At 40.3% G+C, this 25,582-nt stretch overlaps 1 protein-coding gene across 3 annotated transcripts in view; it reads left to right on the top strand.

Annotated features, from left to right (window-relative positions):
- LOC122807296 (collagen alpha-1(VII) chain-like) overlaps positions 1-25,582 on the top strand; it is a gene marked incomplete at its 5' end in the record, with an annotated part of 1,562,855 nt that overhangs the window by 1,241,299 nt on the left and 295,974 nt on the right. For all 3 annotated transcript variants that reach the window (XM_044078425.1, XM_044078422.1, XM_044078423.1), the window contains 1 exon segment: positions 21,911-21,964. In XM_044078425.1, coding sequence (XP_043934360.1) covers positions 21,911-21,964 — 54 coding nt within the window.

Below are 25,582 nucleotides of genomic sequence, written 5' to 3'. Positions count from 1 at the left end.
CACAACTGATGGCAGACAGTGGGGGGCAACAAAAAATTAATTTTGGGTACCCTTGAGTGTCTTCAGCTAGCCTTTATGAATAAGATGGAATGAGAGCAAGTCATGTATGATCCGCATTTTCCAGAGTATTAGATAACAAAGATACCACTCCAAGCTCTAGCATGATGAGCAGAACATGGAAATGTTTTTCACTGGAAGCTATGGTGAACAGGTTTATTTCTTATGTTCATAGGCCTGAAGGTCCTGTGGTGAGCATTGCTACATCAGTACCTTGATTTTTATTTTGGTTTATTTCTTGAGGTAGGTGGACTTAACTACATGGGTCTTTTTCAGCCACAATCCTATTACAGTAATCCAAGCTAAGACATTATCTTGTACATTTTCTGCTACATATTATGCAGTTATGCATTTCAGGCACTCCTCTGGTTTGTTTCCCACTTGAGGTGCTACCTGTATAGATTCTACATGTACATGTGTGATTTTGCTAGGCTTTCCTGATTTATTCCACATCCAAGCCATTTTTAGATATGAGCTAGCACTCCTCTCATTTACCTTTAAGAGTGTGTGTACTGTGTGTGTGTGTGTGTGTGTGTGTGTGTGTGTGTGTGTGTGTGTGTGTGTGTGTGTGTACGAGTACATGCCTTTCCATCCTGTGATAGACTGGCATGCCATTCCAAAATAGTTGTCTGCATTACATCTGCTCTATCCTAGAATAGGCTGTGGCTCACCTGCAATCCTGAACAGAAGCATCAGGAAATGAATAAGCTGATGAAATGTTAACATAAAGCAGAGTCAAGGAGTTCTTCTCCAAAGTCCTAAAGTAAATACAGCTGATGGAACTTGCCTGTACGTTCTGGAAACTTACTTTAGAAGACTGTGCCAGAATTAATGTGCTAAAACACCATACTTTAATAAAACTCAAACATGAAAGCAAAACTAAAGGCTAGAAACACTTATTGAACTTATTAAAATGAATAAATACAGATGCAAGTTCTCTTCTTCCTCCCAGACAGATTCTCCATTGCCAAACCAGCTCCTGTCCATGGAATGTGAATGAATAAGCATAGGATCTTGATGAACAAAAAGTCCGTGTCCAGAAAAAGTACTAGAAAAAAATGTGTGTGTGTGTGTGTGTGTGTGTGTGTGTGTGTGTGTGTGTGTGTGTGTGTGTGTGTGTGTGTGTGTGTATACTGTATGTATGTATTTATACACACACACACACACACACACACACACACATGTTGGCTAACAGAAAGTAGAGGACTAAGATGTATTTCTAAGCTTATTAGCAAACCTTCTGGATTTGTAAGCAAGTATAACGTGTTACAGCTTTCAGAGAAAATTGTCTTCTGGACACTACGTCATTGATACTGAGTGAATTTATAAATAATTGTGCAGCCTGTACCAATTCAAAAGGTTTAGGAGTCTTGGATGGGAAACATCAGTATCCTTTGTAGTGAAAAAGCAGTAATGAGTTTTGTGATAACCGTGTAGTGATGCCATGTATCTCTATTAAACCTTAAGGGGCAGTCATTTTAAATATATAAAACCAAAACCATCATCTGTAACCCTTTTGAATCCTTCTTTACTATAATCAGTAGTAACATTCCTTAAGATACTTGACTCACATGCCCCACATAGACAAATTAGAACCAAAACTCGCATAGCACCTTGGCTAACTAGTGATACTAAATCCAAAATCAAACTCCGTGACCAAGCCTGGGATAAATGGAGAGCCACAAAAACCCCCCAAGACCGTTATAAATTTCAACAACTAAGAAACGCCACTAAAACTGCCATTACCCAAGACAAAAAACAATACTTCTGCAACCTCCAGCAAAAACACCAGAACAACCCAAAGAAATTCTGGGCAGGTTTTAACAACCTTCTGCACCCAGGCAAAACTTCCACCCCAACCCCGAGAAATTGTTAGAGAAGGCCAAGAAGAAGTAGCCAACACCTTTAACTCCTTCTTCACTGAGACTATCCAAACCCTAGCCAGTCAACTTACCTCCACTTCCCCACCTGCTGCGAAACTGCATCTTGACACCCCTACCCCCTTCAATTTAAAGCCAGTCTCTTCCTCCTATGTACACTCCCTCTTAAAAAAACTCAAACCAACCACCCTAGCCCATGACCACCTTCCGAATTCTTACAAATTGCGTCTGATGAAATAGCCTACCCCATATCAATCCTTATCAATAGAACTATAACTGAGATGAACATTCCCTCCATTTGGAAGACTTCTTATATCATTCCGCTTCACAAAGGAGGTACCTCCCTGGAAACGTCAAATTATAGACCAATAGCCATCCTGTCCCCGATAGCGAAAATCATGGAAAGATGCATCCAGAAACAACTTCTTCACTATCTGACCTCTAATCATCTCTTGTCCAATGCCCAGCACAGTTTTCGCCCACACCATAGTACAACTACTGCCCTCCTTTCCTTTGTTGACTCAATCAACAACAATCGTAATAACAAACTCATATCCTCTGCCCTCTTTCTGGACCTATCAAAAGCATTCGATATGGTCAATCATCAATTCCTTCTTAACATCCTTGAAACCCTACGTCTGGACACTCCAGCACTAAACTGGTTCAATGCCTACCTCACTGGTAGGCAACAAGCTGTCCTGTGGCAAAACAGAATATCAGGACTGCTCCCTAATACCATAGGTGTTCCTCAGGGCTCGATACTGGGCCCACTTCTGTTTTCCATCTTCATAAATGACCTTCAATCAGTCGTCCCTAAATCCACCTGCATCCAATATGCCGGCGACTCCACCTTAATCTGCTCCGCCGTCTCCCTCTCGAATCTCCAAACGATCACACAACATTGTTTTTCACTAGTTGAAAAATGGTTCACTGACTTAAAACTCCTACTTAACCCAGCTAAAACGAAACTATTACTTTTCTTCCCCAACGTCTTCTCACCTCTAGGTAAAGAACTCCCAAACACTAACAACATAACCTTCCATATTAAATCCAATAATGGGACCCTCATAACCCCTGTCACCAGTACCAAACTGCTAGGTGTTACTATTGATCATAAGCTCAAATTCGACATACACATTACCCAAACAGTAAAGTCTGTTAACAAAAAACTAGGATCTATGTACAGAATTAAAAACTTCCTAACTCCCACTACCAAATTAACTATTGCCCACTCCATCTCCTCTCTTCCCTCCTCTATGCTTCCCGATCCTCTCTTTTCTCAATAAAGCGTGAACTTAACATGCTCTCTATTGCCTACAACCACATTGCCAGATTTATTACAGGTTCCCCTTATCGAACCCATCATTGCCTTAACCTGAGGAAACTTGGATGGTTGGAACTGCCAAATCTCCTCAAACTTAGCCAACTACGAAGCTTATAAAATAATCAACCATCCTGATAGAACTCCCTCACTGTGCAGAATTCTGACTCCATATACTAACCTCAACAGTCTCCGATCATCAAACAGCATCCAGATCCTAACTATTAAAGCAAAAAACTTAGGTGGGGATGCCCTCTACGCCAATTCCATTGGCAAGCAGTGGAACTCCCTGCCAAACAACCTTAGACTTACTACTTCGCTCAATCAGTTCAAATTTAACCTTAAAGAATATCTCTCCACACAATGGATATGCCCATGTCGTGAACCTGACTAACTACATATCTCATACCTTCTAGTCCCATATCCCTAGCCCATTTCCCTAATTGCAGATCTCTAAAATCTCTCTTTCCTTATAACAATTTAGGAAGATTCTCCGATTTCAGTCTATTTTCCAGTAATATAACAAAATCAATGTTTTGTGTATAACCTCTTGTCTGTCCTTGTCTTATATAACATCTATGTAATTTTTCATTCCTGCATATGTAATCTATATTCTCTTTGTAGTAACTATACTTTGAATTTTGTAATTTAAACATGTACTTCCATTTTGTATTGGAGCTTTTCTCCTCGGGCCTCTACTGAAAACGGATATGTATCCAGCTAGACCAGCCCGGTTAACAAATGTAAAATAAATAAATAAATAATAAATAGTAACAAAACAAATCAACTTCTACCATCAAAGTCTTTCTGCACCAAAACAGAGACAGGTCTCTGGCTTACTTCTGAACACTTACTCTTGCTGGCTCCATTTGATTTTCCCTCCCACCCGGCCTATTGTTGTTCTCTTCTTATAACTCAGTGGCTTTTGCTTTGCCTGCCTCTTATTATACATTTGTTATTGGACACTCCTCCCAGTCCCATCACATCAACTCATTCTGTAGTGCAGTGAGATTATTTGGGAAGGCCCACCCCCTTAGCCTCTTAACCTTGAATTATCTTCTGTTTTCTCCCCTTCTACTTGACAAAAAAAAATTTACACTATTTTCAGCTGCTTTTACTGTATTTTACTGTATTGATACTGTGTCTTTTCCTACTTTACTACTTTATTTTGCTTTTGTTGCTGTTCTTAAAAGTGTTCAGTTGCATTTAAACCACATTTTTTATTATTGCTTGTTAGTAGCCTGACTACATTGCGAACATTGTTTTACTGAATTGCTGCTTTATACCTTTTTTTGCTGTTGTGACTGTGATTTTAAGCACTTTAAATTTCAAATACAAGCCAAATTAAATGCAAAACTGCACCAAACTTACACAAATGTGTATTAAATAAAACAAACCAAAAGCAAACATAAGCGCTTTCACAACTAATACTGTCGCTTCATCAGACAAAACAAACATCTGTACATCTAGTTTATATATCACTTTAGCAGTCAGCTGATGCTTGCATACAAATCAGATTTAACTTATAAAGACCTTAATTTTAAAAAGCAACTATAAAATATGTCATGACTTGTTGTTGTTTGTCTTTCGGCTTTTCCCGGTTAGGGGTTGCCACAGCAGAACTCTGGTCCGCTAATGATTGGCAGTAGATTTTCACGATGCCGAGTTGCCAGCACGATGCCCAACCTTCAACGAAGGCACGCCCATTCACGCATGTCTTTCGGAACACAACTCGACCCGGGGAGGACATGCAGACTCCACACAGAAGGCACTCCCCACACTCTAGCTGAGAATCGAACAGGAGAACTTCTTGCTGTGAGGCAACAACGCTACCGCTGCACCACCGCGGATATCGTAAAAAACTAAAATACTATTATTGTCTGTAAAAATATATATACAATAGTCACTATCTATGCATAAAAAATATAAATACATGTATACATATATAATATAAAAAAAAATATGTATATATGTATATATATATGTATATATATATATATATATATATATATATATATATATATGCTGTCCCCCTCTCTCAATGCTTGAGACAACGGGACTTCAGAAAAGGTTTCAAAGATGTTAAACCATTAAGACCAGGGTGTCTTTCAGCATTCAGTAAGAGAATCCATTTCTGCTCAATGCTTTCAGTGTGATTCTCTATATCACCCCCCACCATATACTCGGATGTATTACTTGAATAACAAAAAACTTAAAAGTGTGCGTGCAGTCTGTTTGCTTTACATGATTGGCTAGGGCATTGCTTTCTTTACAATTATTAATGTTCCTAATATGTTCAAGGATCCTATCTTTAAACATTCTATTTGTTTTGCCCACATAAAATACAAAATATTTCTGACAAAAAGGAAAATATACATTTGTTGTTTGACAATCAGCATAACTCTTGCTCATAATAGTAAATTGTCTCAGGGGATGTGTGAATACTGTGTTGTTGTAAATGTGCTGGCATGCAGAACACCGTCTGCATGGAAACGTGCCAGTCTGCATAGAATGGATTGATCTGCTTACACTCACTTTGTTACAGAAATATTTCCAATCCTTTCCATTAGTCCCGGTACCTCCTGTAATAAATTCCAGTTTCTTTTGATGATAGCGGTATATTCATTCACATCACTAGAGTATTGAAAAACAACTCTAAACTTAGCATTGGCTGGAGCAGAGCCATCTCTATTTTCACTCTGTGGGGCATTTCTCAAATATGGTCTACATCTACTACCCCTTTGTGCCCATGCCTCATCTATGGTAGTCTCAATTTCTTTCATCGAATAGCCCCTGTCCAAAAACTCTTGTTTCATTGTTTCGAGTGCCACTTTTGCTTCCCCATCATTATTATGTAATCTAAGCACCCTGTAAACTTGCCCCTTTATCACATTTCTAGGAATGTGCCTGGGATGCATGCTTGTTTTATGCAGCAGAGCATTTTTCCTAGTTGGTTTCCTATATATGCTACTATCAAGTTCATTCAAATCCAACTTCCTAACCATCACATCCAAAAAATTAATCTCAGTCATTGAGCATTGATAAGTAAATCTTAGGACGTCGGTAGTAGTTTGCATATAACTAACGAAAATTTCAAGTTCTTTTACATTGCCTTTCCATAACAAAAAAATGTTGTCTACAAATTGGACATACCATAGAATCTGTTCAAGAAAGGCATTAGCTTCTGACAGAAGAAAGCGCTGTTCCCAGCATACCAAAGCTAGGTTGGCGTAGCTATTGGCACAAGCAGTGCCCATAGCCATGCCACCCTTCTGGAGATAGTACTCATTTTCCAAAACAAAAACATTGTTTTCCAGTATAATCTGCATCAAACTGCAAATAACTTGAATCCTCTTTTTATCATAACATTTATTTAGGGTAAGAAATTCCCTGATCATATCAATGCCCCATGTGTTTGGTATAGATGTAAATAACAATTCAATGTCCATAGTAACAAGCATATAGTTACTGTCAATTGTCATTATTCTAGTTTGCAATCTTTCAAGGAACACTTTTCTGTCCCTAAGAATTGTGTGGCATCCATCTAATAATGTATGTAGGTTGCCCCCCACAAAAATAGATAATGGTTCAGTACACCATCCCGCACTCGAGACTATAGGTCTCTTAGGTGGAACACTGATATGTTTATGTATCTTAGGTAGACCATAGATCCTCGGGATAATAGGGTTGTTTGTACTGAAATACTTAAATAAATTCTCATCTATCAGATTTGTCATCAGCAGATCAAAAATCAAAAAGGATACCTTTTCTATCACTCCATTTACAACTGCTTTTGAAATGCATTGATAGGTATTTACATCTTGTAATAGGACTCTCATCTGATTTAAATACAAATCCTTGTCAAGTAATACTATACCTTCACCCTTATCTGCTTGCTTGATTTCAATAGAGTGCATGTTTTTTAACTCATTCAAAGCCCTGTTCTCGCATCTCGACATGTTGCAAAAACTGCTTTTTGTCTCCTGTGTAAAAAGTTGCCTTAAACCAGTTTCACACACATTAATAAAAGTTTGTATTCCAGGGTGGACAACCAGAACAAAAGTACTAGGTCTAGTGTAGCGAGAATTGTCAGCATTAATATGTACACTGTTATCTGAAAAGATATTTTTTAAAGACAAATTCCTGCCTAATAACCTAAGATCTCTAAGCATCTCAACTTGATCTGCCCATTTGGCAGGAATAAAGGATAAGCCTTTATTTAAAAGTTCAGTCTGTTCTTTACTTAAAGTTAGTGAGGAAGTGTTTGTAATCAAACCTGTGTTCAAACCCGCCTTCTCTTCATTTGTTGGGCATTCCGTTCCAAACTCTGCTGCCTCTGGACTTTGCCTTGCTTCGTTAGGCTCCTCGAACGCATCATGATGGGTAATGGGTTTTTCAGTGTAAAACCTCCCATTTTGTTGCTGTCTAAAAAAACAGTGTTGGTCACATTAGTATCTTCTTGTTGTTGAGCCTGTGAGGTAGCTGATAAATCACTCATTAAGTCTTCACTGGTACTAGCTTCACTTAAACACTTGTCTTTAGGTGGATTTTGTTCTTTATTCAGAGTTAGTCCCATAACAGCATTGTCAGAAGGCACCAATGATGTTGCCTGCTCGGATACAAGCATTCCTTGAATGGGTGTGTCACTAGAATTGCAGGAAACAACTTCTGGTTGGTTATTCCTAGAACTGACAGTTTCATGAGCCATTGGTCTCACCCCTTCCCTGGGCCAAGAGAAAAAATTATTATTTTCAAAGTCTTTCTTATCCCGTTGTAAATTTTTGAGTTTTGTTTGTTGCAGCCTTTTCTCATATAAAATAATGTTCTCTTGTAGTTGATCTATTTTATCAGTAGCAATGTCTATTGAAAAACAGATGGAAATTTTCTTTTCCATAGCAATGATATCCGCCTTACGTTCACTTTCCATGGGCAAGAAAAAATCAGTCAAAAGTTGTATATATTGACAACTGAATTGTAAATTCAGTTCCTGCCACCTTTAATAATTGTAAAGAAAGCAATGCCCTAGCCAATCATGTAAAGCAAACAGACTGCACGCACACTTTTAAGTTTTTTGTTATTCAAGTAATACATCCAAGTATACGGGGGGGGGGTGATATAGAGAATCACACTGAAAGCATTGAGCAGAAATGGATTCTCTTACTGAATGCTGAAAGACACCCTGGTCTTAATGGTTTAACATTTTTGAAACCTTTTCCGAAGTCCCGTCGTCTCAAGCATTGAGAGAAGGGGACAGCATATATATATTTTTATATTATATATGTATACATATATTTATATTTTTAATGCATAGATAGTGACTATTGTATATATATATATATATATATATATTTACAGAGAATAATAGTATTTTAGTCATGACATATTTTATAGTTGCTTTTTAAAATTAATTAAGGTCTTTATGAGTTAAATCTGATTTGTATGCAAGCATCAGCTGAATGCTAACATGTGATATATAAACTAGATGTACAGATGTTTGTTTTGTCTGATGAAGCAACAGTAGTAGTCGTGAAAGTGCTTAGGTTTGCTTTTGTTTTGTTTTAATAAACATTTTTGGCTGTGTAAGTTTGGTGCAGTTTTGCTTTTAATTTGGTTTGTTACTCATTTTCTGCAACTCTCTGTTCCCTGAGCCGTTTTACCAATTCATTTTAAATTTCAAATACCTCTACACTTTTTAGCATAGGCTAGATTCAGTAAGTTGTGGCTGTCTCTCTACAGAGTACTTTTTAGAATTTCTGTATAGCCATTGATAGCAGTGGGGGGTAGTTTCAGCTCATCACTGACATTCTTGCCTTATATAAGTGGTACATTTTGAGTTATCTCTGCTTAATGTCAGAGCCTTGGCCAGCTAACATCTACCTGAAATCAGCTGGACGTATAAGTGAATTTAAGTACACTTTTATCTGCTCTTTTGCATGTAGTACTGTATTTAATTTATTTGTGTTTTTCACTTAATATTAACTCAACTGAAGTTGTGGCTGTCTCTTTAATGCATAGATAGTGACTATTGTATATATATTTTTGCAGAGAATAATAGCATTTTCGTCATGACATATTTTATAGTTGCTTTTTAAAATGAATTAAGGTCTTTATGAGTTAAATCTGATTTGTATGCAAGCATCAGCTGAATGCTAACATGTGATATATAAATTAGATGTACAGATGTTTGTTTTGTCTGATGAAGCAACAGTAGTAGTTGTGAAAGCGCTTACGTTTTGTTTTATTTAATAAACATTTTTGGCTATGTAATTTTGGTGCAGTTTTGCTTTTAATTTGGTTTGTTTCTCATTTTCTGCACCTCTCTGTACCCTGAGCCGTTTTACCAATTCATTTTAAATTTCAAATACCTCTACACTTTTAGCATAGGCTAGATTCAGTAAGTTGTGGCTGTCTCTCTACAGAGTACTTTTTAGAATTTCTGTGTAGCCATTGATAGCAGTGGGGGTAGTTTCAGCTCATCACTGACATTCTTTCCTTATATAAGTGGTACATTTTGAGTTATCTCTGCTTAATATCAGAGCTTTAGCCAGCTAACATCTACCTGAAATCAGCTGGACGTATAAGTGAATTTAAGTACACTTTTATCTGCTCTTTTGCATGTAGTACTGTATTTAATTTATGTATTTGTGTTTCTCACTGAATATTAACTCAACTGAAGTTGTGGCTGTCTCTTTAATGCATAAATAGTGACTATTGTATATATATTTTTACAGAGAATAATAGCATTTTCGTCATGACATATTTTATAGTTGCTTTTTAAAATTTATTAAGGTCTTTATGAGTTAAATCTGATTTGTATGCAAGCATCAGCTGAATGCTAACATGTGATATATAAACTAGATGTACAGATGTTTGTTTTGTCTGATGAAGCAACAGTAGTAGTCGTGAAAGCGCTTATTGTTTTGTTTTATTTAATAAACATTTTTGGCTGTGTAAGTTTGGTGCAGTTTTGCTTTTAATTTGGTTTGTTTCTCATTTTCTGCACCTCTCTGTACCCTGAGCCATTTTACCAATTCATTTTAAATTTCAAATATCTCTACACTTTTTAGCATAGGCTAGATTCAGTAAGTTGTGGCTGTCTCTCTACAGAGTACTTTTTAGAATTTCTGTATAGCCATTGATAGCAGTGGGGGGTAGTTTCAGCTCATCACTGACATTCTTGCCTTATATAAGTGGTACATTTTGAGTTATCTCTGCCTAATATCAGAGTTTTGGCCAGCTAACATCAACCTGAAATCAGCTGGACGTATAAGTGAATTTAAGTACACTTTTATCTGCTCTTTTGCATGCAGTACTGTATTTAATTTATGTGTTTGTGTTTTTCACTGATTATTAACTCACCGGAAGTTGTGGCTGTCTCTCTACAGTTAGTTCTCCACCCACCCTCCCTGTTCTTGATTTGGTGTTAATGTTGGTGGATTTGAAATTGCCCACCTCTCTTGTAGATTTGTATTTGGATACTCCTTCTGTGCCCATCTCATTTTCTCACTCAACTGAGTGCAGTGAGATCATATTCTGATTTCAGGCACTCCTACTGTGTACAAAGAGAGCCTTTGGGAAGGACAACCGCTGTAGCATCTTAATCCTGCTCTGTTCCCTCCCTCAAAAAAAAAATATGTATTTTATTCAGCTTCTCTTAGTGTAACTGTCTTAGTTGCTCTTCTGCGAGCTGTTATCTGTTCAGTCGCTCTTACTCTGCACTTATTACTGCTTGTTAGTAGCCTAATAATTTACTGCTTTCTGCACTTCCTTTTTAATCATTTGTTAATTTAATTGCATTTATTTGAACTATATTTGCTGTAGTGTTGCTACACACTTGGGTGTGCTGGCCTGCACTACAATTTGAATTGTATTTACTGCTGTTTTAGCCGCTTTTCTGTAAAAAAAAAAAAAAAAAAAATTCTAAACTTGTTTCCTGCCTTTCCTGTAACTACTCAAGTCCAGATACAGACTTGCTGTATCCAGGACTGTTGGTAAGCTTCTGCCCCCCCCCCCCAAAGCCCTTCTGTGTTGGAGAGAAGCCTTCTAGCTTATTAGTGGGAGTGGTAATCACTAGGTAACCTATCTACCACAGGAGGAGTGGTTTCTGGCCCAGAAATTATATTTTATTGGCTGTTTGGGAAGCTTTTCCATCTCTTTCAACCTTCTGATTTAAAGGTCTGTGTTTGCACTTGTTTCCTGCCTTTCCTGTTACTAGTCTAGTCTAGGTACAGATTTGCTGTATCCAGGACTCTTTATAAGCTTCTGAGCCCCCCAAGCCTTTCCGTGTTGCAGGGAAGCCTTCTAGCTTATCAGTGGGAGTGGTAAGCATCAGGTAGCCCATCTACCACAAGAGGAGGGGTCCCTAGCCCAGAAATTGTAGCTACTGGCTGTTTGCGCAGTTTTTTTCCATCTTCTTCAACTTTCTGGTTTGAAAGCCGCACTTGTGCCTGTTTCCAGCCTTTCCTATAACTAGCCTAGTCTGGTCACAGAGTTGCTGTATCCAGGATTGTTAGTAAGCTTCTGAGCCCCCCAAGCCCTTCTGTGTTGGAGGGAAGCCTTCTAGCATATCAGTGGGAGTGGTAAGCACTAGGTAGCCTTTCCTCCACGGGAAGAGTGAGTTTTTGCCCAGAAATTGTAGTTTATTTGGCCATTTGGGCAGTTTTCCATCTCTTTCAACTTGTTGGTTTAAAAGCCTACGTTTGTACTTGTTCCCCACGTTTCCTGTAACTAGTCTAGTCCAGGTACAGATTTGCTGTATCCAGGGCTCTTTGTAAGCTTCTGAGCCCCCCAAGCCTTTCTGTGTTGGAGGGAAGCCTTCTAGCTTATCAGTGGGAGTGGTAAGCATTAGGTAGCCCATCTACCACAAGAGGAGTGGTTCCTGGCCTAGAAATTGTAGCTATTGGCCGTTTGGGCAGTTTATTTCCATCTCTTTCAACGTTCTGGTTTAAAAGCCGCACTTGCACTTGTTTTCCACCTTTCCTGTAACTAGCCTAGTCCAGATACAGAGTTGCTGTATCCAGGACTGTTGGTAAGCTTCTGAGCCCCGCAAGACTTTCTGTGTTGGAAGAAAGCCCTCTAGCTTATCAGTGGGAGTGGTAAGCACAAGGTAGCCTGTCTACCATGAGAGGAGAGGTTCTTGGCCCAGAAATTGTAGTTTATTGACCATTTGGACAGTTTGTCCGTCTCTTTCAACTTTCTGGTTTAAAAGACCACAGCTGCGCTTGTTTCCCATCTTTCCTGTGACTAACCTACTGGGCAGCACTAGAAAGCCTTAAACTGATACAAGCCTTCTAGCTTAGAAGAGAGACTTTGGAGTGATTACGTATCAGTTTTCTGTACTTTCTTGCTGTACTTAACTGTTTTCCACCTAAACGCAGATATTATTGTGATTTAAAAACTTGCTTTTTTCACATATTGTACTTATCTGACTGCCTGCACTTTTAAAAAGTTGTTTTTTGTTTAAATAATTTAACTATTGTAGGCTACACACTAAAGTGCAATAGCCTTTTCTGATCGTTTGTAGTCGTTTAAAGCTGCTTTAAGTGTATTTTTTACTGTTTTTGCCTTATCTTTTAAAAAAAAAAAATCCTTGTTTCCCGCCTTTCTAAGCTAGTATAGTCCATTTTTCAGGCTAGTGCTGAATTCAAAGCTGTGATACTAGTTTCTGAGTTGCCCATACCTTACTTGGATAGAAGGAAGTTTCTCTGTTCACCTATGAGAGAGGGGAGCTTTGAGCAACCTATCTGTCCCTGGAGGAGTGGCTCCAGCCCAGAAGTTAGTAGTTTATTGGCTATTTTGGGCTAATTTCTATCTCTTTCATTTCCCTACTATAAAAACTGCTTTTGCGCAACAGGCAGTGCCGTTTAACTACGGTTAAATTATTCCCGGCTCCACTAAGTCTCCTCTTCAATTTTTCCCTTGAAACTAATCTAACTCTCAACCTAAGCACTCAAAATGAATCTTATAGCCCAACACTTGCTCAGACCTAATAGCAAGCACTAATATACCCTGACACTGATTGCCCAGCAGGGCAAGGCTCTTTATTCACCCCTCACCAACCAAGTGACTAAGCAGCTCACCCTACTATTCAGGCATGACCAAAGGGCAACTTCAGGTGCACTCTCCAGTCCAGCTGGTGAATCTGGGTATCCTGAGGCAATGTTACAACTGCCTTATGTACACAGACAACCCTCTCCTCCTACCACAAAACACTAACATATGCGACAGATGCAATTATACAGCCAAACTGGAAGCTAAGCTGTCTCCACCCAAGACTGGAACAGGCAGTCAAGAGGAGAAGGTTAACACTTGCACCACACCTCCAGCCGCACACAGACCTACTAAAACAGCACTGGCAAAAAATACACATGTATACACAAAGTCATACTTGGAGGCTCTAAATAAAAACCTGCAAAAGCATCAGAGACCTCCAAAGCAGGCACCCAAACAACCTGCACTTCCCAAAAAACACAAAATCAGTGTGCCGCACAATCACAGCCCTTAAGGCGAAATAACATACCTAACACACTAGTAATAGGTGACTCTATAGTCAGGCACACTGACGTCCCACTCACTAGGCTGGACAAGCAGAAGGTTACTGTTAGCTGCCTGTCGGGAGCCAAAATCCACCACATAACACAAGCACTCAGGTCACTCCAGAACAAGTACAAATATGACTCTGTCATTGTTCATGTTGGTGTGAATGACCTGAGACGTACCTCCCTGGACTACATGAAAAGAGATATGGAAGAGCTCTCTGATCATGCAGCACAGGCTGGTATGACCCTGACCCTGAGTAGCATCCTGCCTTCACCAAGAATGATACCTCAGTATGAAGAAAAAATTATCAATTTCAACAATTGGTTAAGCTTCTGGTGTCAATCAAAGGGGATCCAGTGTCTGTCAGCCTGGAACAACATGCTTGACAAGCCGAGTTGCTTTGCAAGAGATGGCTTGCACCTGTCACCCCTATGCTTTCGAATACTGGCCAAGGCTCTTGCTGCCCTCATAGTGCCTTTTTTAGGCAAGGCTCAAAAGTCATACCCACCTCCATAAATAGCACAATTAACAAAAAACTGAGGGTTATGCTACTCAATGCCAGGAGTTTAAATCTCAAAATGCACGCGCTCGAAGCACTCCTCATTATGAAGAATGTCGACATCTGTGCAGTAACTGATACCTGGTTCAAGGCTCCAGAGAGCACCCCAACACTACTGGGCTACAACTCATACCACACGTTTCGGCCACAGAACACAGACCGAAACACAAAAGGAGGGGGTGTATCCATATTCATCAAGGATACCTACACCTCCAGGTTAGTGGCACAGCATGATACCTCTGAGATCATCCATGTGCAACTAACATCGGGCAAATCTGCAATGCAAACTGTGGCCTGCTACAGATCACCCTCCATGATCCAGGACCACCACTCCACCTTTCTGGAGAAACTGGAAAACATGAAGGTCCTACCGAACATCCTGATATTGGGCGATTTCAATTACCCTACCATTCACTGGGAAAACTACTCGAGTACAAATTCCCAGGCCCAGCGCTTCTTGGAATTCAACTCAAACTCCCTGGATCAGCTGGTAAACTCCCCTACCAGAGGTGAAAACATATTGGACCTGGTCATCACCAACATGGGTGACAGGTGTTCCACACCAGAGGTCAACCCGTCACTGGTTAAATCAAACCATAAACTAATCACTCTGGATGTCCACACCCCACCATAACCCCCAACTAAAGAAACCACAGTAAAAAACTTTTCTAAAGCAAACTTCACCATACTTAAGACAGAGGTGGTAAGTTTCACAGCCTCCACGCTAAAGGATAATGCTGCCCAAGATGTAGAAACCTTTACAAATGCACTCTGTGAGAACCTACAACAATGCATGGATCGTGCCATCCCTAGAAAAACCAAGACTCACTGCTCTAAGAGAAGGAAGCCAGTTTGGTGGATCCCTGCAATAAACAGGCTATACAATAGAAGGAGGAAACTAGTTCAAAAAAAAAAAGCAATTCCCAAGATGGAAAGACATCCCTGATCAGTATGAGTAAGAAACTAAGGTCCCTCATGAAGTCATCCAAGGCTAACTTCGAAAGAAAAATAGCCAAGGATTCAAAAGACAACCACAAAGTCTTCTTTAGTTATGTTAAGTTTCTAAGTGGCAACTCACAGATATGTACTGAACTAGTGCAAAATAGCACAAAATATACTGAACCTACTGATATTGCCAACATCCTGGCAGATAGATTCAGTGCAAACTTCACCCCCTCTCACCTCCAAAAGGGCCCACAACAATACTGGAAAAGTGTAGTGTCCCAGAAATCACAGAAGCACAGGTGAAAACAGCCCTTTCAAAAGCCAAAAACAAAGCATTAGTGGGACCAGATGGTGTCTCAGGCTGCATCTTGCATGAATTACAGAATGAACTAACCCCCTACCTAAACATGCTGTTCAGCCTCAGCCTCTCCACAGGCTACATGCCCATAGAATGGTGCACAGCAGTGGTATTCCTCTCCATAATGGAGGGGCCACAACTGACCCTGGTAACTATCGCCCCATAAGCCTGACTAGCCTGGTCTGCAAGGCTATGGAGTGCATCATCATGGAACTCATTAACAAAGACATTGGGAACCTCCAAACACTTGACCTGACCCAGTTCGGCTTTGTTAAGGGCAGATCATGCATACTAAACCTGGTTGACTTCTTTGAGACAGTCACCCAGGCCATAGACGAGGGAAAGGTGGTTCACATAGCCTACCTTGACCTCGCCAAGGCCTTCGACACCATTCCCCACTTGGGTATTACAGAAAAGCTCACCAGCTTGAACATAAACCCCTACATCACGAGATGGGTTGCCAACTGGCTTACAGACAGAACTCACATGGTAAGAATAGTGGGCTCCAGGTCCGACTCTCAACCAGTCACAATTGGTGTCCCACAAGGCTCGGTCCTGGGACCCCTACTGTTTGACATATAATTCTCAGAAGTACAGGCAAACACAGGAGGACTATGGCTAACCAGGTTCACCAATTACTGCAAACTGGGAACCATAATTGACTCTCTGGCTGACACGGGTCATCCTCCAAAAGGGATTTACTGAGACGGACACCTGGTGTCAAAGTCATGGCCTCAAGCTAAATGCCAAAAAATTCGTAGTCATTCCGTTTGGGAAAAACAAAACACCCACAAATTATCACATAGGTGGCAGCCCCCTTAATACAGAAGAGGTAATAAGAGATCTGGGGACCCAGGTAGATAGTAATCTCTCCTTTGACAATCGTATTGCCAGAGTAGTTAGGAAAGCCTTCTATGTGGCCCATCTAATTACTAAAGGGTTCGCATCTAGAAATAGAGGTTATAGTGCCCCTCTACTCGTCACTCATTAGACCCATCATAGAGTACAATGTCTCATTTGGGATGTACCTCACAAGACACTTCCAACACTGGAAAGACCACAAGAGTACCTCACCAAGAGGATTACTGGCCTCAAACATATGTCCTATGCAGCCCGACTGAAAAAACTCTGGCTGTACTCAGTGGCATATCACTTACTCAGAGGTGATCTCTGCCTGACTTACAAAGCCATGTCCAACTCAGAATTGATGGACATGCTCCACCTAAAGAAATCCAAGTCACTGTGAGCCACGCGCTATAGTGAGCTAAACCTCGCCACAACAATAAATAGAACATGCTGGAGGGATATATTCCTGTCACAGAGACTCCCCATGCTTTGGAACAAAATTCCAAATTACATCAGGCAGAGCCCCTCACTAACACTCTTCAAGAGAAACTTTGACGAGTGGATGGGTAACAGAAAATACACCCCTGGGATCACTTCATTGGCTCTGCTTGACAGAGGATCAGTTAATTAATCAATGGGGCATTGAAAGCCGACACACTCTGGCAAGGCTTATAAATGTCCTCGGGCAGATAGCCTAGTACCTACCTATGAACCTATGAAATCTAGACTGTCTTGTATCACTTAAGCAGTAAAACCAGCTCTTTGAGGTACTGAAAGATATGAGGCATCCGTTGCTTCCAGCTAACTATTAAGTGCCTGTTTCTGTTCTTATATTGCACTCTTAATTTGTATTTGCATTCTACTGTTGTTTGAATTGTTGGAACTGTTTTTTGGCCACATTTTACTGCATACTGTACTAGTTCAGCTGTAACATATCCCAGTTCCAGGCTTGCTGTTTCTGGGTCTGTTTTGTAACTTCTGAGCATCTAATTCAAGCCATCTTTGTTAGAGAAGGCCTTTCTACACCCTTGTGGGAGGAGAGTGCTGTCTGGGTCCCATCTAATCAAGGGTGATTGGACTAGCACTCAGAGAGTGCATCCTTATTGGCTAGTTTGAGTTAAAAGGGTTATTTCTTGTTTTATATAAGCCCCGTGTCTGCTCTTGCTTTCATGTAGCACACCATCATGCACTGCCTTGTAGCAGTAGTTACCTTTGGTGGTTATAGTAGCAAATGTTTTGCTTGTTAAATTTTCCCTTAGCACTTTGCTTGTGGTCCTCCAGAGGTTTTTTGCAGCTCAGCTCTACTGTCACGTAGAACAGCAAGCCTAGCCTCAGAGGTACCAACACACCTGTCACCCACTAGCCATTCCTAAGTGTGACCTCTCTTCCTGACCATGTAGATTTACCTAACACTGTGGATGTACAATTTCCCATAGTTTCTCCAGGCAGCTTGGTTGACATGGGCATCCTGAAACAGTATTGTAACTGCCTCATGTTCACTGGCAACCCTCTTCTCCTAGACCACACAAACTCAATGTGAGAGATGCAACTATATTAAGAACCTTGAATCCATGCTCTCTCACACACCAGTCAGTACATATGACAATGAGTGGGTCTTCAGCATGCACACCTAACCTCCTACTCCACCCAAACCCACATCACACATACCTACATATGTAGAGGTCCTCACCAGAAACATACCTGAACACCAAAGACCTCACAAACACAAGCATGCTACACATAATACTTCCTCTGCAGAACACAGTTCACATAATAGCTCCCATACCAGTGTCTTCCCTGTCAAGCCCTTAAGGCAAAACACAAAACCAAACATATCAGTTATAGGTGATTCCATCGTGAGACACATTGATGTCCCTCTTACCAGTCTGGGTAAGGAGAAGGTCATGGTCAGCTGTCTGTTAGGTGCTAGGATCCGCCATATCACACATGCACTCAAGTCTGTCAACAATAGGTACTGTTATGACTCCATCACTGTCCATGTTGGTGTGAACGACTTGAGACATACCTGTCTGGAGTATATGAAGAGAGACATAATTGAGCTCTCAGACTATGTGTCTCAGGCTGGTATGTCCCTAGCCTTAAGCAGTATTTTAATTTCACCTAGGATGATGCCTCAATACAAACAGAAAATTACTGACTTCAGTAATTGGCTTAATTTCTGGTGTCATTCCAAGGGGATACATTATTTGTCAGCCTGGGATGACATGTTTGACAGACCTCGATGCTTTGCCAGAGATAGTCTTCATCTGTCACCCCTGGGATTTTGGCTACTGATTAAGGATATTGACACCCCCATAGTGTCTTTTTAGGCAGTGCCTCAAGGACAAAATTCCTGATGTAAGAATTCCGTCCAAAAACAACCTCAAGGTTTGGCTGCTAAGTACTAGGAGTCTTACCATGAAACTGCATTCACTGGAAGCAGTCCTCACCTTGGATGACATAAACATTTGTACAGTCATGGACACCTGGTTCAAGGCTGTGGAGAGCACCCCTGCCATATTGGGCTACACCTCCTTCCACATGTTCAGACCACAAACTGAAAGTAAATCTAAAGGAGGCAGTGTATTAATATTCATTAAAGATAAACAAATCTCCAGACTGGTTAGACAGCATGATTCCCTGGAGATACTTCAGGTACAATTAACTGTTGGTAGGACACCTTTTCAAGTCATTGTCAGCTACAGGACCCCGTGCATCAATCAGGACACCCACTCTGTCTATTTGGATCTACTTGAGTGTATGAAGATACATCCGAACACCATGGTTTTGGGTAACTTTAACTACCCTTCTATTGAATGTGGAAAATACTCATGCGCAAACACACTTGCCCACAGGTCCCTCGACTTCATGAACTGCAATGCCCTGGACGAGCTAATTGACACTCCCACAAGGGGTGCCAACATCCCGGATCTGGTGCTTACCAATATGGGGGACCACTGTAGCACCCCCACTGTGAGGTCTTCCCTGGTGAGATCTGACCACAAATCAGTCTCATTTGAAGTAACTATCACACCTGAACACCGCCCCCTAGCACCAACTAAATTAAAAAACTTCGCCAAAGCAGATTATAACATCTTACAAGATGGTATAAATAGCTTCACTGCAACTCCCCCCTCAGATGTAATTGGCAACTATGCCAAGTTCTACACAACTGCTTTATACCAATACCTGAACAACTGCATTGACTCGGCCATACTTGATAGGACCAAAAAAGCTCCTCAAGGAAGAGCAAACCTGTCTGATGTGCAACTGCCATTAACAGGCTTTACAATAAGAGGAAGAAATTGCTGTCTAAGAGTAAGAGGGTGTGAGCCCTAAACTGGAAACACTCCCTCCTCAGCTTAAACCAGCAAATATGACTTCTTGTGAAGTCCTCCAAAGCTAAGTATGAATCCAAATTAGCTTCCTCAACTAAGGACAACCATAAGGCATTCCTTATTTGCATCTGTAACCTAAAAGGAAACGCCCAGATGTGTGCTGAACTGGTAGTTAATGATACCACATATACCAAGCTTGTGGACATTGCTAACTTGTTAGCTGACAGATTCTGTGAAAACTTCACTCCCCTGTCCCCGCCACACATACCCCAAGACATCCCTACCACCTGTCCTCTAAGTTGTGTCTCTAAAGATCAGGTCATTAAAGCTTCTTTTTTTTAAACTTAGATCCATTCTGTGGCCATTATTCAGTCTTATTACTAGAATTTTTCTACAGCATTTTAACTTAAAGGTTTCTCAAGGTTATTAGATGACATAACACAGTTATCATAAAACATATTCCACAGTGTTAGCCCTAGGTATTGTTTTATTTCAACAAGGAGATTAAATCATTTGCACAATTTACACTGAAAAATAAATTGTTCAAATGATAAATATCAGAGCAGCATATGTGTGCATTTATTAGTTGAGAGAACAGTAAACCATGCAGCTTCTTTATTGCTTTTATGTTTCTAACCACCTCTCCTTCTCCTCCTTCTAACTTTGGTTTTGTTTTAAAGTTCACATGCCTTCCTTGCTTTTTATTTCTTTGCTGTGGCTTTGCTTGCCTTGAGTCCACCTTATCCAGTGAAATAAAACTAGCTGTTGAGTCATTGCTAAGCTGGATATGGTGAATATGTTTATCTACTACACATTTTATAAATAAATCCCACAAATCACACTGTTAATAAAAAATGTAGATGTAGTTTGTAGCTGCTTCTTCCAGCCAGCATCAAGCAGAGGATAACTGCTGAACTGCTGATTTTTCTAATTATCTGCTACCTTGATAAAAGGTGCCCACCATGGTGGTGCAGCAGTTTACGTTGTTGCCTCACAGCAAGAAGTTCTCTGGTTCAATTCTTGGCCGGGGTGCCTTCTGTGTGGAGTCTGCATGCTCCCCCATGGTCACATGGGTTTCTTCTGGGTACTCCAATTTCCTCCCACATTCCCAAGACATGCAGTAGGTGGGTTGGGCACTCTAAATTGGCCATAGGTGAGAGTGTGGGTGTGAGTGAGTGCTATGAGTGAACTACCCTAGCAGGGCTAGTCACCCAGTGGTGTAAACCTTGGCTCGAGATGATTGTCACTGCTGAAGTGACACCCTGACCTCATGTACAAAATGGGAAAAGGGGTTGAGGATGGATGGATGGAATATATGCTTTAAGTGCATTAGTATGCCCAAAACCAAGTGTTTACCTTAAATTAAACAGAACTTGAATGACCTCAAATTTGGCAGGTGTGTTGTCGATCCTTTGTTTTATTGATGAGCTATCATGGTCCTGACTTATGAATTACAGATAAATGCAGCATCTATTGAAATTCCCTGTAACTGTGAGAACTCATTTATGTTCTGTGGGAATTCCAGGTAGACGTTTTTCTTCTACAGAAGTTTAATTTCCCATTTTGTATCTGTTATATGTATGTAAGTATGTATGTATGTATTGTCAGTAGGTATTCTTAAACAATTTTTGTTTAACAAAAACACAATTTCAGCACAGTGTTTGTTGCTTCACTAAAAAATTGACTGATTTAATGTTGTCATGCTCAACAAATCTATGATTTTCACATGCAGTTTGTGGTTCACTAAAAGGCTTGACTGAAATGTGGGAATTTAATTGAGAAGTATTTAGTTATGGAGAATTATTTAATAGGCATTGATACTACTCTGGGATGTAATACTAGAACTGACTACAATGAATTTAAATACCAATTAAATATATATTTTCATTGATTCATACTTCACATGCTAGTTTTGTTTGAGGAAGTTGCTAATGGATCTGCTTTTATGTAGGGGTGCATGGTGCATGAGGTTAAAACATGTACTGTGGGTCTCTAAATTATGACTTTTCTTTTTGCTTCAGAGCAGCAAAGCTAATAATCTCTGCTTCTTTACTTCTGTTGTTGCAGGGTGATCGAGGTGCAAAAGGTAACTGTGGCATGAATGGAGAGAAAGGAGAAAAGGTAAGTAGCTTATTTGCCGTAAAAACTGCATTCACTGAAATAAACCATAGTACCTCAGTAAAAGAAAATGTCTACTTTAATATAAAGCTGCATGGACTAGACATAACTGGAAGACGTCTTATATGCAGTGGCATTTCACATTTATAGACTGGGGTGGTACCATTCATGGCAATAATGTTATACAGTGGAGAGCACAGTAGTGTGCTGAGTGACACTCCATAGTAAAGTGTTAGCAAACTTATTCTGTACTACACTTAAATGAAGAAAAGAGTTGATCTGAGTCTTTCAGATACACACAGCTTTCTAGTTTTGCTGTAAACATGGCAGGTTCTTTAATACACACAAAGGTGAGCCACCACACCCAGTCCTGATCCAGGACACTTGTCCCCATTAATAATCCAACATAGAGGCTTTTTATGCACTGTACATGAATATATAAACACTGTATTAAAATGACAGTGCAGTGAACTGCATTATTGAATAGTGGAGGTCAGGTTCAGGCACCTAGGCAGTTAACATTTGCCTGTTGTATATTTGGTTGGGGACCCTGAGCTGAAATAACATTCAGCTGCAGGGAAATATCACTATTGGGAATTCCCTGTGGACAGAGAGAAGCACACACTGCTGTGCTCACAGCTGTAATAAAAAAGTGCATGGGGGCAGAAAAAGGAATGAGTGCTGTGCACATAATACAGCACATGCTTATGTAACTACAACATGTCGAAGTGTGCTGCAGCATGGAGGAAATTTTGAATTCTACTGGAGTCACATTTATGCTCTGGTATGCATTTTAGGTAATATTCTTTAGACACTGTGAAGGGGAGTAGTGGTCTACACACACCAGTTATAAAGGCACTGCCCATTGTGCATTGCATTTTTACTGCCACTGACATGCCCACTGGCCAGCCTGCTGATGATGACTGCATACTGCCTGCTGTCTCATGTTGCCCTGGGGACCATGGACAGTATTTCTCCCCTTGTGCATTTGGTTATTGAAGTTGTAGGCATGACATCACATTCTTCTCTTTACCCACAGGGAATTCATAACAATAATATTTCTCTGCAGTTGAATGTCACTTCAGCCATGGGTCCCCGACAAAATGTACCACAGGCAAATGTCTTGCTGCCTAGGTGCCTGAACCTGACCCAACCTAAATCAGATGCTGTCCTTATCTACCTTTACCTGTACCTTTGTCATTTTGTCCATATTCCTGTTTACACCATCCCAGCAGATTTCATTGCTGGAACTGGTGGTAAATCCCATCCAAGCATAGCTTACCTCCTCTCAGGCATTATACACTCCATTATATCCTTTTAAACTTAGATGCCCAAGTTTAGGTCTAGCCCTGAGAGGTTGTAATACGTTTGGAACTTATAGCAGTGGGCACTGTTGGCAATGTTACATTTAAGTAATACCCAGTAAATGTTTTGAGCACAATGGGGTCAGCACACAGATGTTATTTGCTATGTTGATTTACTTTCTTTCCCAGTCATAAGAGAACTGGAGAAGTGGAGACAATTGGGGAAAGAATGTCCTTGGTAATAGTTCAAGCCATTTAGACTGTCATATCAGATGCCTCCAATTTGGAAAGGATCAAACATGCTCGGGCAAGGCTACAAATGTCTTCCACACATTTACAACAGCTACTACACAGGCAGGGACAAAGGGTGGCGGTGTCTCGATTTACATAAAAAACAAACATATCTCAAGGCTGGTCAACAGGACATGCACTTGAGCTTCTCCATGTTCAAGTCACCATAGGCAAAATCCCATACCACTTCCTTGCAAGCTATACAACCCCCTGTATGACCCAGGAAACCCAAAACATGTATTTAAGCTTACTGGAAACACTCACCATCCAACCCAATATCATATTCATGGGTGAGTTTAATTAAACCACTATTAACATGGAGTCATATACAATACCAAAGGTGCAGGTACAGAGGTTCCTGAATTTTGTAAACACAAACCCGTTGGGTCAGTAAGCCAACCAGGGGTACAGACATACTGGATCTGGTCCTGACTAATACAGGAGAGCAGTATGCACCCTCCTAGTGTAATGTCCTCTCTGGTAAGGCCAGACCACAAAATGTTCTCCTTTGAAGTAAAAAAATAAAACCTAGAAACCCAACTAACCGTGGAATGTTCAAAAACTACTCTAAGACTAACTTCCTATTATTAAGTGATAACCTGGCAAAATTTCAAGCTCTCTAAACCCAAAGAAAACTGTTGCCTATTTGGAACTGTTCACAGGAACCCTGTACAAGCATGTTATTAGCTGCATAGAGCCAGGTGTACCCACCAGAAATAAGTACAGAACTAACTCAAAAACCAAGCCTCCCTGGGTAAATCACATCAGTAGGTTATATAACAGAATGAGAAAAATAATGGCAAAAAATAAGAGTTGTAGCACCCGTCAAGGTAAAAGCACTCTCATCAAACTAAACAGACAACTCAGTGGACAAATAAAGTGTATCAAAGCCAAATTTTAGGTAATTTGGCCTCCCAGGCCAAGAATAACCAGAAGACACAAGGCATTCTTTAGCTATGTCCTCCACCTCAAAGGTAATACCCAACTGTGTGCACAGCTCATTGTTAACAGAGCCATCTGTACTGAATCAGAAGATATAGCAAATCTACTGGCAGACAAGTTCAGTTCTAACTTTACCCCTCTCTCTCCCCAGCCTCTTCTCAGGAAATACCATCAAATATAACTCCCCTGGCTATCATAAGGGAGGAGGTCCTTTTACCCTGTCTAAGGCCATGAATACTACATAAATGGGCCCTGACAATATACCAGACTGCCTTCTAAGTAGCATGAAACACTATTTAACCATAGCCTCCAAAAGACTTCACACCTCACTTATGGAGTTCAGCAACCTTCATCACTCTACACAAAGGCGGGCCATCTACAGACCCTGGAAACTACAGATTCTTATATCTCGCTCATGTCATATGTAAAGCTGTAGAAAGAACTGGAAAGAATTATCATGAAAATAAATATAATGGCATAGGAAACCTCCAGGGCCATGTCTCTTTCATGGAAAAGAAAGTTTGCTTATATTTATGCCTCCTTTTGTTACAGAGTTCTTGAGTTGCAGATGCTATACACAAATGCAATTCTTCTGGATCTTTTTCATCCCAGCCATTTATATTTCCTGCTGCTGGTCCTTAGTCACTTTAATTCTTTGGAACTTGATGCAGAAACAGGAAAGTTAATGCACATGAACCACCAGTCAGTCAGACGACACAATTTGCTGCTGGAAAGATGGACACTTTAGTAGGTATTGTACATAACTAGGAAATAAACCACTTGATTTTCATTTTTTTTCTAAAGAGAAATAATTTTAGACAGTATCAATGGGATTAAAAGTGTAGTGCCTTGTATTAAATTGTGTGCAGACATTTCTCATTGCTAACACAGAAGTCAAATTTGATACTGCTTTTTTGGTAAGGACTGTAGTATTAAAGCACTGCAGTACTTCTTGGTAGTATAACTTGTAGCAAGTGGCTTGCTACAGTTTTCACTTTTAAAAGCGAAAGCAGTCCTGTAGTCGTTTATTCTGCTTCTCTGCTTGGAGGTGAACTGAGTGACTGGGTGATGCCAATTAATCAGT

This window comes from Protopterus annectens, chromosome 7.part0 (genome assembly GCF_019279795.1).
Source record: "Protopterus annectens isolate FY-2018-M chromosome 7.part0, PAN1.0, whole genome shotgun sequence".
Taxonomy (NCBI): domain Eukaryota; kingdom Metazoa; phylum Chordata; order Ceratodontiformes; family Protopteridae; genus Protopterus; species Protopterus annectens.
Note: the sequence above shows the minus strand (reverse complement) of the source record. Positions and strands in the feature narration are given on the sequence as shown.